Genomic DNA, 12,698 nt, shown 5'->3' on the forward strand with positions numbered 1-12,698 from the left:
CTGGGTTGGGGAAAAGGACATGTATGGGGAGTCAAACTGGCTGTTAAAGCCTTCTGCCCATTTGACTTCTCCCAGCACTGCACTGACCAAAGCAAATCACCAGGCCATAGAGAAGTGAGATCCTATGGTGCGCCTGGAAGGGGGGAAATTGGAATCTTCGTGGGCAGCCACGTGGCTATGCAGAGTTTACTAGGACTTCTGATATGTTAAAGTGATCAGTCTGTCAAGTGCTAGATTTATCCTGAAAAGTATTTTGTGACTGTAACAGTGCTTGTCCTCCAGGATGGACCTCTCCGGGAAGGCTGAGGCAGAGAAACTATAAACACCTTTATTCCTTTTCCATCTAGAATAACATATTTGAACCTTCCTCTAAGTAGAGCAAGAGATTAACTCACTTATTCAACAAATCTTTATTTAGCTCCAACTAAGCACCAGGGACTGGGGATACAAAGATACAATAAAGCAAAATCCCTACTCCCAGGAAAGGCATTGTCTAGTTACCCTGTTGGATTTAGAGTGTTGAGACTTGGAGTAAAGTTTGGGTTCACAGAGATGTATGTGAGAATCATCAAGATGGAAGTGACTTCTGAAGAAGCCACAAATGTCTGTGGCTTCCAGCTCAACCAGGAGCAAACACGCTGCTCCCATCTTTTGTATCCCTCCTGCCTAAGGAACTCTCATCATTCCATCCCTGGTCTCTTGCCTTGCTGTGTCCCTGTTCCACACCCTTCCTATGGCTTCCCTCCTGGATATAGCTGCCCCTACCCACATCTCTGGGCTCATCTTGCACCACTCTTTTTTTTTTTTTTTTTTTTTTTTTGAGACAGAGTCTCGCTTAGTCGCCCAGGCTGGAGTGCAGTGGCGCGATCTCGGCTCACTGCAAGCTCCGCCTCCCGGGTTCACACCATTCTCCTGCCTCAGCCTCCCGAGTAGCTGGGACTACAGGCGCCCGCCGCCTCGCCCGGCTAATTTTTTGCATTTTTAGTAGAGACGGGGTTTCACCATGTTAGCCAGGATGGTCTCGATCTCCTGACCTCGTGATCCGCCTGCCTCGGCCTCCCAAAGTGCTGGGATTACAGGCGTGAGCCACCGCGCCCGGCCACCACTCTTGCCTTTCACAATGTTCCTTGCCTCTAAACTTTTACCAGTCCTGTGCCCTCTGCCTGGAGTCATCAACACACTCCCAGCCTGCACATTAACCAGGGAAATCCCTATTTTTGTCGGGACTTGCCTGACAGCATTTCCTCCTCCCTCACTCTTCCTTAGGCACTAGACCTTCACTGCCCTTATCATACTGTTCTATTAATATAATAATCTGTTGATGCATCTGTCTTCCTCATTGGACTATGGGATTCCTGAGGACAGAGGCTGTGCCCCTGGCTCGTAGTGTGATATTTGGTCACAGCAAACACTCCAACAACTTTTGTTGATATTTCTGTGGTAGAGAAGTATGATGAGATTAACAGTAAAAGAGATGCAAGCATGAAAATATATCCCATAAGGTTGGGCACGGTGGTTAACATCTGTAATCCCAGCACTCTGGGAGGCTGAGGCAGGCAGATCACCTGAGGTCAGGAGTCCAAGACCAGCCTGGCCAACCATGACCAAATGGTGAAACCCTACCTCTACTAAAAATGCAAAAATTAGCTGGACATAGTGGCAGATGTCTGTAATCCCAGCTACTCAGGAGGCTGAGGCAGGAGAATTGCTTGAACCCAGGAGGTAGAGGTTGCAGTGAGCCAAGACCATGCCACTGCACTTCAGCCTAGGTGACAGAATTAGACACCATCTAAAAAAAAAAAAAAAAAAAATTCCATAGTAGGATAGTATTCCAAGTGTGTATGGGGAGATAAAAAATGGAAAAATGACTTCAAGGAGAAAAAATAATAACATAACCTTCTTAATTTCATCATCTCAGTAACAAATTGCTCCAATGTTTAAAGTTTATTGGATGAGATGCATTTAAAAATTAACATGTGTTTCATTTTAAAATAGCAACATTTCTATTATGCTAGTATAACAATATTATTTGGACTTATGATGAAAAAATTAGATATAAACATTAAGAGAGTGTTAGTTGAATGAATGAATGAATGAATGAATGAATGAATGAATGAAGAGTGCTTTCCATATCAGTTAACATTAGGTTTGACTGGGAGTGACAGAAAACCCAAGATAGCAGAATCTTCAATAAAAGTCTTTATATTTCCAGCAACTGAAGTATCTCTTGTTGGTGTTCAATGTCTCGCTCACATAGAAATAAGAAGTTGGGCAGCCCAAAGCCTGTGAGGTAGCTCCATGATCTCAGGACCCAGTCTCCTTCTAGATCCTCAACACAATGCTTCTATACCATGGTCCAAAATGGCTGACCCAGCTCCAGCCATTGGGTCCCCATTCCAATCAGCAAGGAAAAGGAAAGGCAAGGAAAAGAACATCCTTCTGGGGACACTTCCCAGAAGCAGCACCACCACCTCTGCTTATATGTAATTGGTTAGAACTTGGTCGTGTATTACACAAGGAAAGCTGGGAAACACAGTCTATTTTATGTGTCGTGGGCCTTGCTAAAAATTGGTACATCTGAAGAACAGGAGAATAAATATTAAGGGACAATCATCAATTTACTCCACATCTACACTTGGATAACTCATGGGCATTTTGGACTGGATATCACAAATCTGAACTCATCTTTTCTCCAAATGTGATTCTCTAATATTCTCTGGCTCAGCCAATGGAGAACCTTAATCTGGTTCAAGCTGGAAACCTAACGTCATTATTGATACTTTCCTGCTGTCAATCCTTCCTCCAAAATACATCTCAAATTCATCTCTATTCCTACTGCCAATACCCACTATCAACCTCCTAACTTGGCTCCCAGTGTCCCTCTCACCTCTTTTCAGATCATTCTCTGCATTGCAGCCAGAATAACTTTCTAAGAAAATATAAAAATCTGAGCATGCCACTCTTCTGCTAAAACCCCTGGAAGGCTGCCTATGGTGCTTAGGAAAAAGACCAAAAACCTTTACATGGCTTTCAAAGGCCTAATGTGATCTGGCCCTTGCTTCATCTTGTACTGCTTACCTTTTGCTCTCCATGCAGCAGACAAACTTGGCGTTCTGCTGGTTCCTCCTCCATACCAGGCTCCTTCCTGACTGCCCATGCCATTTGCTGTTTCTCCACCTCCCTCTTTAACTGTCCAATGCCCACTGACTCCCCCAAGTCTCTTCTTGAACACCACATCATCAGGGAAGACTTCCAGTGTTTGAGACTAGACTTTCACGGCACCCTGTGCTACCTTTGCTTTTCACCCTTTACTTTTTATAGCATTTATCACAATGAGAATTTACATGATGATTTTGTTTATTGACCCTTATTGCCCCTGGGTGATAAGCAAGCTCCTTGAGTCTGGTGACCAGGTACCACTGGTGCTCTGCTGCATCCCAGCATTTAATGAAGTGTCTGCACTTTGCTACTCAGTGTGGCCACAGTCCACAGAGGGGTGTCACTGCAGACCTCAGCCCCTATGCCTGTTTAAACAAGATCCGCAGGCAATTTCTACATACAACCAAGGTTCGGAGGAGCTGGTCTAACATATACTAATCATAGTTGTAGTAATAGTTAATCATACTTACTAATTATTGATAATGCTCCAGGCATTGTTCTAAGCACATTGCCTGTATTAACTTATGTACCTCTCACAGAAACCCTATGGGATAGAGCATCATTTAACAACTCTGTTTTACAGATGAGGAAACTAAGGCCCACAGGGATTAAGTAACTTGCTTAAGGTCACACATCTAACAGTAGCAGTAGCAGATGCATATTGTACGCCCACTGTGTATAACAGACCAGTTACATTGAGACAACAGGATGTGCAGCACATAAAGAATCAGGTCACAGGGCACCAAGTGAGGGGGCGGAGAGCTGGAGTGAGGAGGAGCCCCTCAGATCTATCTCCCGGTGGAGTGATGGGCTGGGGTTTTTAAGGAGATCATGGAGGGCGAGGGGCTAGAAAACTGGGGTTGTCCATTGGTGGGATACGGGGGATGAAAGTATCAGAATTTGGAAACTGCATTCTTTGGTGAGTCAGCTTCTGATCAGCTACAGTAGGAGACCTGGACGGGGGCCAGCAGGACAGGGTCACAGTGGGGCTCTCAGACCAGCTGGTGTCAATGGGTCCTTCAGAACAGCTGACATTAGTAATTTCACTGGTTTGTGGGACCTGAAAGAATATTCCAAGTGGAAAACGTAATGTTCTATGTTCAAGCTGTTATCTATAGAGCAGTTAAGGGGAACTACAATCTTGTAACAGGTCTATGTGACGCTGAGATAACAGACACCAAACAATTGTGAAGAAGCAGGCCAGAGAACAAGCTGACCTCGTGGTTCATGCTGAATGTGCTGCAAGCTGGGCTTATTTTATTTCTCCCCTTCCCTGCTTCACTGATTAATTTTATAAAGTTTGTAAGGATGGTTTCAGTAGTGTTAGCAATAAAAGAGGAGGAATATGATCCCCAGTACCTAGCACAATAGAAGGTGCATGGTAGGTGCTTAAAGACATTTTAATGAATGCCAATAGGTGGAGATGTGAGATTTGAACCCAGCAAAATGGCTCCAGAGCCCCAGCTCTTAACCACTTAGCGTGTGATGAATATATGTCAAGTGTACCCCAGGGGCCTTCCACTGCATCTAGCACACTATAGACCACTCACATTTGCTGAACGAATATGTGAGTGAATGGTTATGTGGTACAGTCAGTTGTGGGCAGATACCTCTGGAACATAGGAAAGGAGTTTAGTGAAAAGAGTAGTAGGATAGGAAGTAAGTGATTTGGAACAATTGGCCTCAAAGTGATAAGAAACATCCTGAGTTTGGGGACCATAGGCATATAGCCTTCATGTGTTCAAGGCCTCACAGGCCTAAGAGGAAAATGGGACGATATTAATGGTGATAACCAAAACATCACTGGTTCTTGTCTCCATCAATTCCCATAGGCTGGAAGGTCACTGTAAAATACCCCATATCTTTCTGAGGATCCCTATGGTGTGCCTGGCCTGTGCTCGTCAACGTCCTTGCTCCTGCCAGGCACCTACACTCTCTGCTACTTCTCCTGAGGCACCTCAGTTTGGGACAGCCACTGTGATCATGTCCTGCTGGGACCCCCAGGTCTCCTGTTGCAGCTGATGAGCGAAAAGGCTCACTCTGCTGATGCTGTACCTGTTCAGCTGCCAAGAGGAGCAGAACATCCCTGGCCCCTTTGTGTTATGCTGCATTAGGGGGGTACCCAAGCAGGATGGCATGTGGACCAATACATCATAGAGACTTCAGTCAAACAGCTCTTCTGTTCTCTACAGGACACAAGCATGCATCCTATGGGGCCTAGGCCACAAGAGAGTCAACATGCTGTACTTGGAATCAACATTAGAGCTAGCTGGCCATGCCTGGATCCCTCTCCCCTCTGACGAATTCCATGTCTAGGGGCCCCTTGTTCCCTACCAAACAGGTTTCCATAAAGCACTCATTTGCCAGGAAGTTCCAGGTGTTTCTGACCATGAACTTAAGCTCAAGTTTCCCCAAAACCTGCTTTTTTTCCATTGGTAACCCTGCACATAATACTCTGAGATTTTGTTTAGAAAAACAGACTGAAATTTCTTTAGGGCTGTGTGCACATATTTGGGGCGTGAATGAATGTGCCCATTAGCTCATTCTGCTCTAAACCCTACTACGATTCTCCGGATGTTGTCTGCCACCCATTCCTACTGACTAGGTACCAGGCACTGAAACCGCCATTGCAAAATTATAACTGAGATAGTGAAAGGGATCTGACCTAACTGACTCCATCTTGCTTCTCATCTCCAAGCTGTCTTTGTTCATTCCCAGGCATAGGCCAAACTAACTTTGGGAGAAACTTAGTTTACAGTTTAGCTTTGAAACAAAGACAATACCAGCTCTTTCCCAAGCAAATCCGCTTCTTGCCTGGGGATTAGACTGCCTTTTCGGGACTAACAAATGAGCCACAAAATTATAAATTATGGTTTAGGAGTTATGCAGCTAGAGGCTGCTAGATTCTAAACCTCCTCAAATTGCTCCTGGGGATAACATAAACTATTGTAAAACCTAAGATCATTGCTTAAGATATTTGACAGACACTGCACTCGATGGATCAGCTGGCACCACCCAGATGGATAAAATGGCTCATCTGGTCTTATGGCCCCCACCTAGGAACTGATTCAGCACAAGAGGACAGCTTTGACTCCCTGTGATTTCATCTCCTATCCTACCAGTCAGCACTCCTGACTCACTGACCCCTACCCACCAAATTATCCTTTAAAACTCTGATCCCTGAAAGCTAGAGAGACTGATTTGAGTAATAAGACTCCAGTATCCCTCACAGCCAGCTGTGTGTGAATTACTCTTTCTTTATTGCAATTCCCCTGTCTTGATAAATCAACTCTGTTTAGGCAGTGAGCAAGGTGAATCTGTTGGGCCATTACAGAACTTTAACCATGAACCGTATGAGAAAGTGCCATTTCTCCATTTCATAGATGAGAAAACTGAGGATTAAAAAGGTTACTCAAATAATTCTCCTAAGGATAAATGTGTAAATCTTCTAACTCACACATTTATCAATAAACAAAACCGGATTCACAACTACACTGGAGACTTTACATTTTGGGCAAGGATATTAAGCTAATGGGAGTGAGACACCCCCTCTTCAGGAGAAAAAAGGCGAGCAGCAGGCGCTGCTTTAGAGACCAGCACTTTGCTTCCTCCGTCTCCCCGCGCTAGGCATCGGGCATTCCAACCTCGACTTTGGCCTTGAACTTGGCGCGCTCCGGAGCTAGAGCTCTAGGGTGGTGATCGCGGGTCCACGCCCGCCCCCGGTTCCGCCCCCGGTCCCGCCCCCCGGCCTTTGACCCCGCCCCTGGTCCCGCCCCGGGGCCCCTGGCTCCTGGCCCCGCCCCAGCCTAGGCCAGTAGCTGCGCCATTTCCTGTCCAAAGCTGAGCGAGTCAGGTTGGTGCTGCGGGGTATCCCGGAATACCCCGTGGGAGCTGGTCCTGGACTGGCCTTCAGAGCCGAGCAGAGGACGCTGCTTTGGGCCCCAGAGCATGGGAAGGTCTCGGCTGCGGTCTGGGACCTGCTTGGAGGGCCCCGGGCCTGCGGACGCTGGGGAGCGGTTGCCGGGCAACAGTGCGGGCGGCCTGGCCTCTTTGCGCCCGGCGGGCAGCGCGCGTCTGGGGCGGGCTAGGCGCGGGGCTCGGGCACAGGCCCCCGCTGCCGCAGCCCTACCCAGTGAAACACCGAGGGCGGCGTCGCTTCGCCGTCACCTGGCTCTGGCCCTCTCACTCTAGCGTGGGGGTGACACTGGCCAGGCAGTGAGGACCCTGAGATCCATGCCCTGGGAGACAGGGGTTGTCTCCTGTCCCTGCACCCGCGTGCCTGCCTTCTAACCTTCATACCGTTGGGCAGGTTAATTCACTGGACTGGGCCTCTGTTCCGTGGGAGTTGAAAAGATTTGACCTGGAAGAAACCCTACCGATCATTCAGTTAAGCCGCAACCCCACCCCGTTTTATATAGGTAAGGGTGCTTCACAGTGAGCGCTCGTCGCGTGCCTGGTGCTTTACATCAGTCCCCAGAGTAGTCCTCGTGGTTTCTGTCTAACCTTCCCATAGTATGGGTGAGGACTCTGAGGCTCGGAGAGGTTGTGACTTTAGCCAGAATCACACAGCTTGTAACTGGTGGAGATAAGGACACCCAGACTCAGATTAAATCACTCGCAGTTTGTTCGTGGCAGATTACGTGTTAGAATCATGTTACACTACTATGAAACCTGGCTGTAAATCAGAATCACCTGGAACGTGTTTAAAATCTACATTCGTGGGTGGGCACTGTCCCAGGTGTACTGACTGGAAATCTCGGGCTACGGCTGAGGAAGCTGTATATTTAACAAGCTTTCTGATGATTTTTATGATCTGTGGATGAAGCACTGAGTACCGCTGGGTACACCACGGAGCCTTCTCACACAAAAACAACTATAAAATAATGTCTAAGGTACCTAGAGCAGAAGAGACGCTGGTGAGCATGGTAACATCATGTTCTAATCCCTTCAGCCAATTTGTACCCTTTCTTCACTCTTCAGAAACAAGCCAAAGGCGTATTTTAAACAAGTATGGACATTTGGATGCAAATTGCCCCAAGTTTGTTACCTGTCACACATCCACATTTAAGTTTCTGACTAGACAGGCCTGTCATGATCAAAGTCAAGAGTTAGTGTATTTCTCTATCCTTGGCAACCTGTCATCTGCTCTCTCCTCATCTCCATGCCAGGTCCCTAAATCGCCGGGATTGATGTTAGCTTTGGAAGAACTATTTGCAGAGCGTTTTCTGCACTGAAAGGAAGGCTGGAAGCTTTGTGGAAGCATTGCCGCACATAAATGAGTGCCTCTTGGCCTTAAATAGCAGTTGGAATGAAACGGATCACCCTACTGTTATTCATTGACATTTATAAACAAAACTGTCATAAAAATAATCACTTGGCTCTTAGTTTTAGAATGCTAATAAGCCTGACCATTCTGTTTAGTGCTTTATTATTAATTTCATCATTTATGCTGCATCCCTTAGGGATTCCGGTTCACAATGGATGCTGATCAAGAGAAAGATCTGCAGAAATTTCTTAAAAATGTGGATGAAATCAGTAAGTACTAGTAAATCATAAATTAATTTTTGCTTTAGAGAGGTGGAGTAGATAAAGGGAAATGATTACTCTTAAGTTCCTGGGTGGCTTGACAGGTTTGTAACTCTCAGGGAAAGAATGTAATTGAAATTAAACAGAAGGGTATTGAGAGGCAAGTTATAGCCTCGGGGCCGTATTTTCTGGCTGTTAATTGGTATGAGAGAAACTGTTAACATTCTGATAGGAATTCAGGCTGATGGTTTTCCTCCGTATTTTGTATCCTTCTTTGTGGAATCCGGTCAAAACGAGCTGCTGTTTCCTCACTGACAATGAACCTAGCTGTTCCCTTCAAGGGTCTAGAGCCTCATTGATCAGTGTGAGATTCCTCCCGTTTTAGAGTAGAGCCATTTCTGTTCTAGAGCTGCAGAGGCAAAATCAAATGGCTTTCCTTTAGAATCCATCACATTACATGGATGGCTTATGATCGTCATTCCCTTCTCTTCCTCTAGATGAGAAAGTCCTTTCCCAAGCTCGGACAGGTTGGATCTCAAAGAATATGTACTGTGATCCCACAGGTCACTTTCAGGAATTTCCAAACCTGTCAGTCCCTGTTCAGGGAGCTCGTTTGAGTATAGAAACAAACCAACCAACAAGCAAACAGACCTTCCATAGTAAATACAAGAAATATGTTGAAATTGCTGCTTCTAGCAGATTGTCTGGGTTTATAGAATCAACTGGTTTTAAAGCTAGTTTGGGTGGCATCATAAATGATACATGTATAATGCCTTGTGTGCCTCATGGGCCTGCTCATCCCTGAGTGCTGTTCCATGGAGCTCTGGCCTTGGCCCACTGCTGCCTTTCTCTTCAGCTGGTCTAAACATGTAGCTTTACCTGCCATCAGTATGCTCATGACCCCCACATCTACGTGGATACTTAGCCTTCTTTTCTGAGCCTCTGCCTCTATGATCACTGTCGTACCTACTGTATCCCACAAATAACTCAAATGTGTCCAAAATGGAGGCATCATCTCTTTCCCTCCCCTTTGCCCTCCCCCTCCCAAATAAAACCTGCTTCTCGTACCCTCCCCTTCATCCTGGTCTCAGTTGGTGACACCACCATCTAGAAATTTACAAGTATCTGGGACTCCTCCCACCTCATAACCCTGCATCCAATTAGCCATCTAGTTTGGTTGGAGAGCCATCCTCTCTAGCCCTCCCTTTGTTCTGGTTCCTCTCACCCAGACTATTTCAACAACCCCCTGATTGTTTTTCCTATCTCCAGGTTTATACTCCCCACAGAGTAATGTATCTAAAATGCAAATCTGACCCAGACACTTCTCTGCTTGGATTCCTTTTGCAGTCACAATAAATCCCAAGCTCTCATCAGGACTTAAGTCCTCCCATGACCTTGTCCTTACCTCTCTCATATCTCCCTACCTCACGCTTGAGCAACAATAAACTGCTGATAGTTTCCCCCACACATACTCTGTGTTTCACACTCTGCACTGGGTCTTTGCCATTCCCACTGCCTCTTCATCTTTTTTTTTTTTAACCTGGCTAACTTTTATGGATACTCACAGTTCATTCAGGTATCATTTATACCAGTGCTGTCCAATAGAGCTTTCTGTGATGATGAAAATTTGCCATAATCCTCACTGTCCACTATGGTAGCCACTAGCCACATGATTATTGAGTATTTGAAATGTGGCTTATAGCTCCACTCTGTGTGGTTAGGATTCTGTGTGTTTATGGCTGCAGCCCAGGTTTGAAATGTGGCTTTAGCCACATGTATATAGATTCTGTACATTTACTTCTTGGGCTCTTGCTATGTATTGAGTGTTGGTAGGCCCTAGAGAATACAGTCAAAGAATTACCTCTTTTCATGGTTTCAATAGTCCAGTGAAGAAAACAGATATTAAACAGTAATTTCAAGTGTGCAATATGAGACACAGAGAGAATTATAAAGTGTAGGGATCTAACCCAGCTTTGGGAGGTTGTATTAGTCTACTAGGGCTGCTGTAACAAAATAGGCTGGCTGGCTTAAATGACAAAACTTTATTTTCTTAAGAGATCTGGAGTTTAGAAATCTAAGACCAGGATGTGAGCACGTTTGGTTTCTTCTGAGGCCTCTCTCCTTGGCTTGCAGATGGGCACCTTCCCGCTGCGCCCTCACGTAGTCATCTCTCTGTGCGTGGATGTATTTGGTGTTTCTCTTCTTATAAGGACACTAGTCATATTGGATTAGGGCAATAATTAATTACTTCTTTAAAGGCCCTGTCTACAAATACAGTCATACCAGGAGTTATAGCTTCAACATGTGAATTTGGCAGGGGGGATGCAATTTAGTCTATAACAGAAATCAAATTAAGTTTTCCTGAAGAAGTGAGATTTAGGCAAAATGTGAAGAGTGAGTAGGAGTTGGTCACTGGGGAGATGACGGGAGTATTCTGGGTGGGAAGTAAGGAGGCAGGAAAGCTAAGAGTGAAGAAAGAGTGTGGTGCTTTTGAGGAAGTGAAAGAATAAAAAGCCCCATATAGCTGGAAAGAAGAGATCAAGGAGAGAAGAGTCCGATCTGAATATGGAGGGGCCATATTAGGAAAGACCTTGGAAACCATGGTAAGGAATTTGTGTTTACCCTGAAAGCAGCAAATCCATTCCAACTAATTTATGTAGTGACTCTTCCCTCAAGGAGATGGAGCATCTCTACCCCTTAAATGTGAGATACATTTAGTGACTTGCTTCCGAAGAGTACAGTATGGAAAGAGAGGGAAGAAAGTAACTTTACAGTGGAAAAGGTTGACAAACACAATTTCAGACAGATGATCAAGGTTAACCTCCTGATAAATCACGCTGATTGCATGCATCCTTGATATGCCATAATGTGCCATGGTCTTTTTCCCCAAATCCTGTAACCCAGTCTAACCATGAGAAAAATACCAGATAAACCCAAATTGCAACGTATTCTATGAAATACCTGATCAGTACTACTCAAAACTATCATGGTCATCAAAATAAGGAAAGGGTGAGAAATGGTCACAGCCTAGAGAAGCCTAAGGAGACATGACTAAATGTCATATAGTGTTCTGGAGGGGATCCTGGAATAGAAAAAGGACATTAGGGAGAAAAACAATGAAATTAGAATAACGTGTGGAGTTGAGTCAATAAAAAAAGTTAATTAAAAGACATGAAAGAAGAGCTAAATAAATGGAGACATATTTAATCATAGGAAGACTTATTTGTTAAAGATGTCGATTTTTAAAATATTCTATACAGTAAATGCAACTTAAATCAAAACCCCCAAAGTAGTATGTACTAAAATTCAGCAAGCTGATTCCAAAGTTTACATGGAAGAGCAAAGGACCAGCAAGAGCCAAGAAAACTCTGCAGGAAAAAAAAAACAAAAAACAAAAAAAGCAGGACAACCCTCCCTACCTGACGTTGAAGATTTATTATAAAGCCATAGTAATCGACGCATGGAGGTTTTGGTGCTGGAAAAGACAATCAGGGGAAAGGAATGCAGAGCCTGGAGCAGACTCGCACATATTACAGGGCTGATGAGACACATTGCTGGCAGGGACTTCTCCACAAATAATGCTCCTGCCCTACATGAAAGTCAACTCCAGGTGAATTACATACCTTAATGAGAAAAAAACTTTAAAACTTTTATAAAATACCATAAAATAGTATATTTATAACCTTACTGACACAAAAGGCCTAAATTGTAAAGGAAACGATTGGTATATTTAACACATTAAGATTAAAAAGAAAATCTCTTCAACAAAATATTCCATAAAAACAAATGAAAAGACAAAGCATACCCAAGGGGAAGATGCTTGGAAATACATGTAACCAGTCCAGAATATACAACTGATAAGGATAGGAGACGGGAATAGTGGGTAGGAGAGGGTGGTTCCCTGGCAAAGACCCCACCTTCAAGCCTGGAGTTCTGCAGCCTTAAGGGGGAACAGGCATTTCTGTTTTTGTGCCCAAAAAGTTGCCTTTTGGCCTGCCATGCTCCCCTATCCT

General features: G+C 44.8%; 1 protein-coding gene across 4 annotated transcripts in view; it reads left to right on the forward strand.

The window, feature by feature from the left end:
* Window positions 1–6,923: 6,923 nt before the first annotated feature.
* TTC12 (tetratricopeptide repeat domain 12) overlaps window positions 6,924–12,698 on the forward strand; it is a 52,665-nt gene continuing 46,890 nt past the window's right edge. For 2 of the 4 annotated variants that reach the window (XM_025357577.1, XM_025357578.1), the window contains exons 1-2: window positions 6,924–7,012; window positions 8,622–8,694. In XM_025357577.1, the coding sequence (XP_025213362.1) occupies window positions 8,637–8,694 (58 nt within the window). In that variant the 5' untranslated portion in view covers window positions 6,924–7,012; window positions 8,622–8,636. Of the gene's footprint in view, window positions 7,306–7,371; window positions 7,578–8,621; window positions 8,695–12,698 lie in introns of all 4 variants that reach the window. The other 2 variants (XM_025357580.1, XM_025357579.1) reach the window with 2 other exon arrangements.

The sequence above is a fragment of the Theropithecus gelada genome, chromosome 14 (genome assembly GCF_003255815.1).
Source record: "Theropithecus gelada isolate Dixy chromosome 14, Tgel_1.0, whole genome shotgun sequence".
NCBI classification, from domain to species: domain Eukaryota; kingdom Metazoa; phylum Chordata; class Mammalia; order Primates; family Cercopithecidae; genus Theropithecus; species Theropithecus gelada.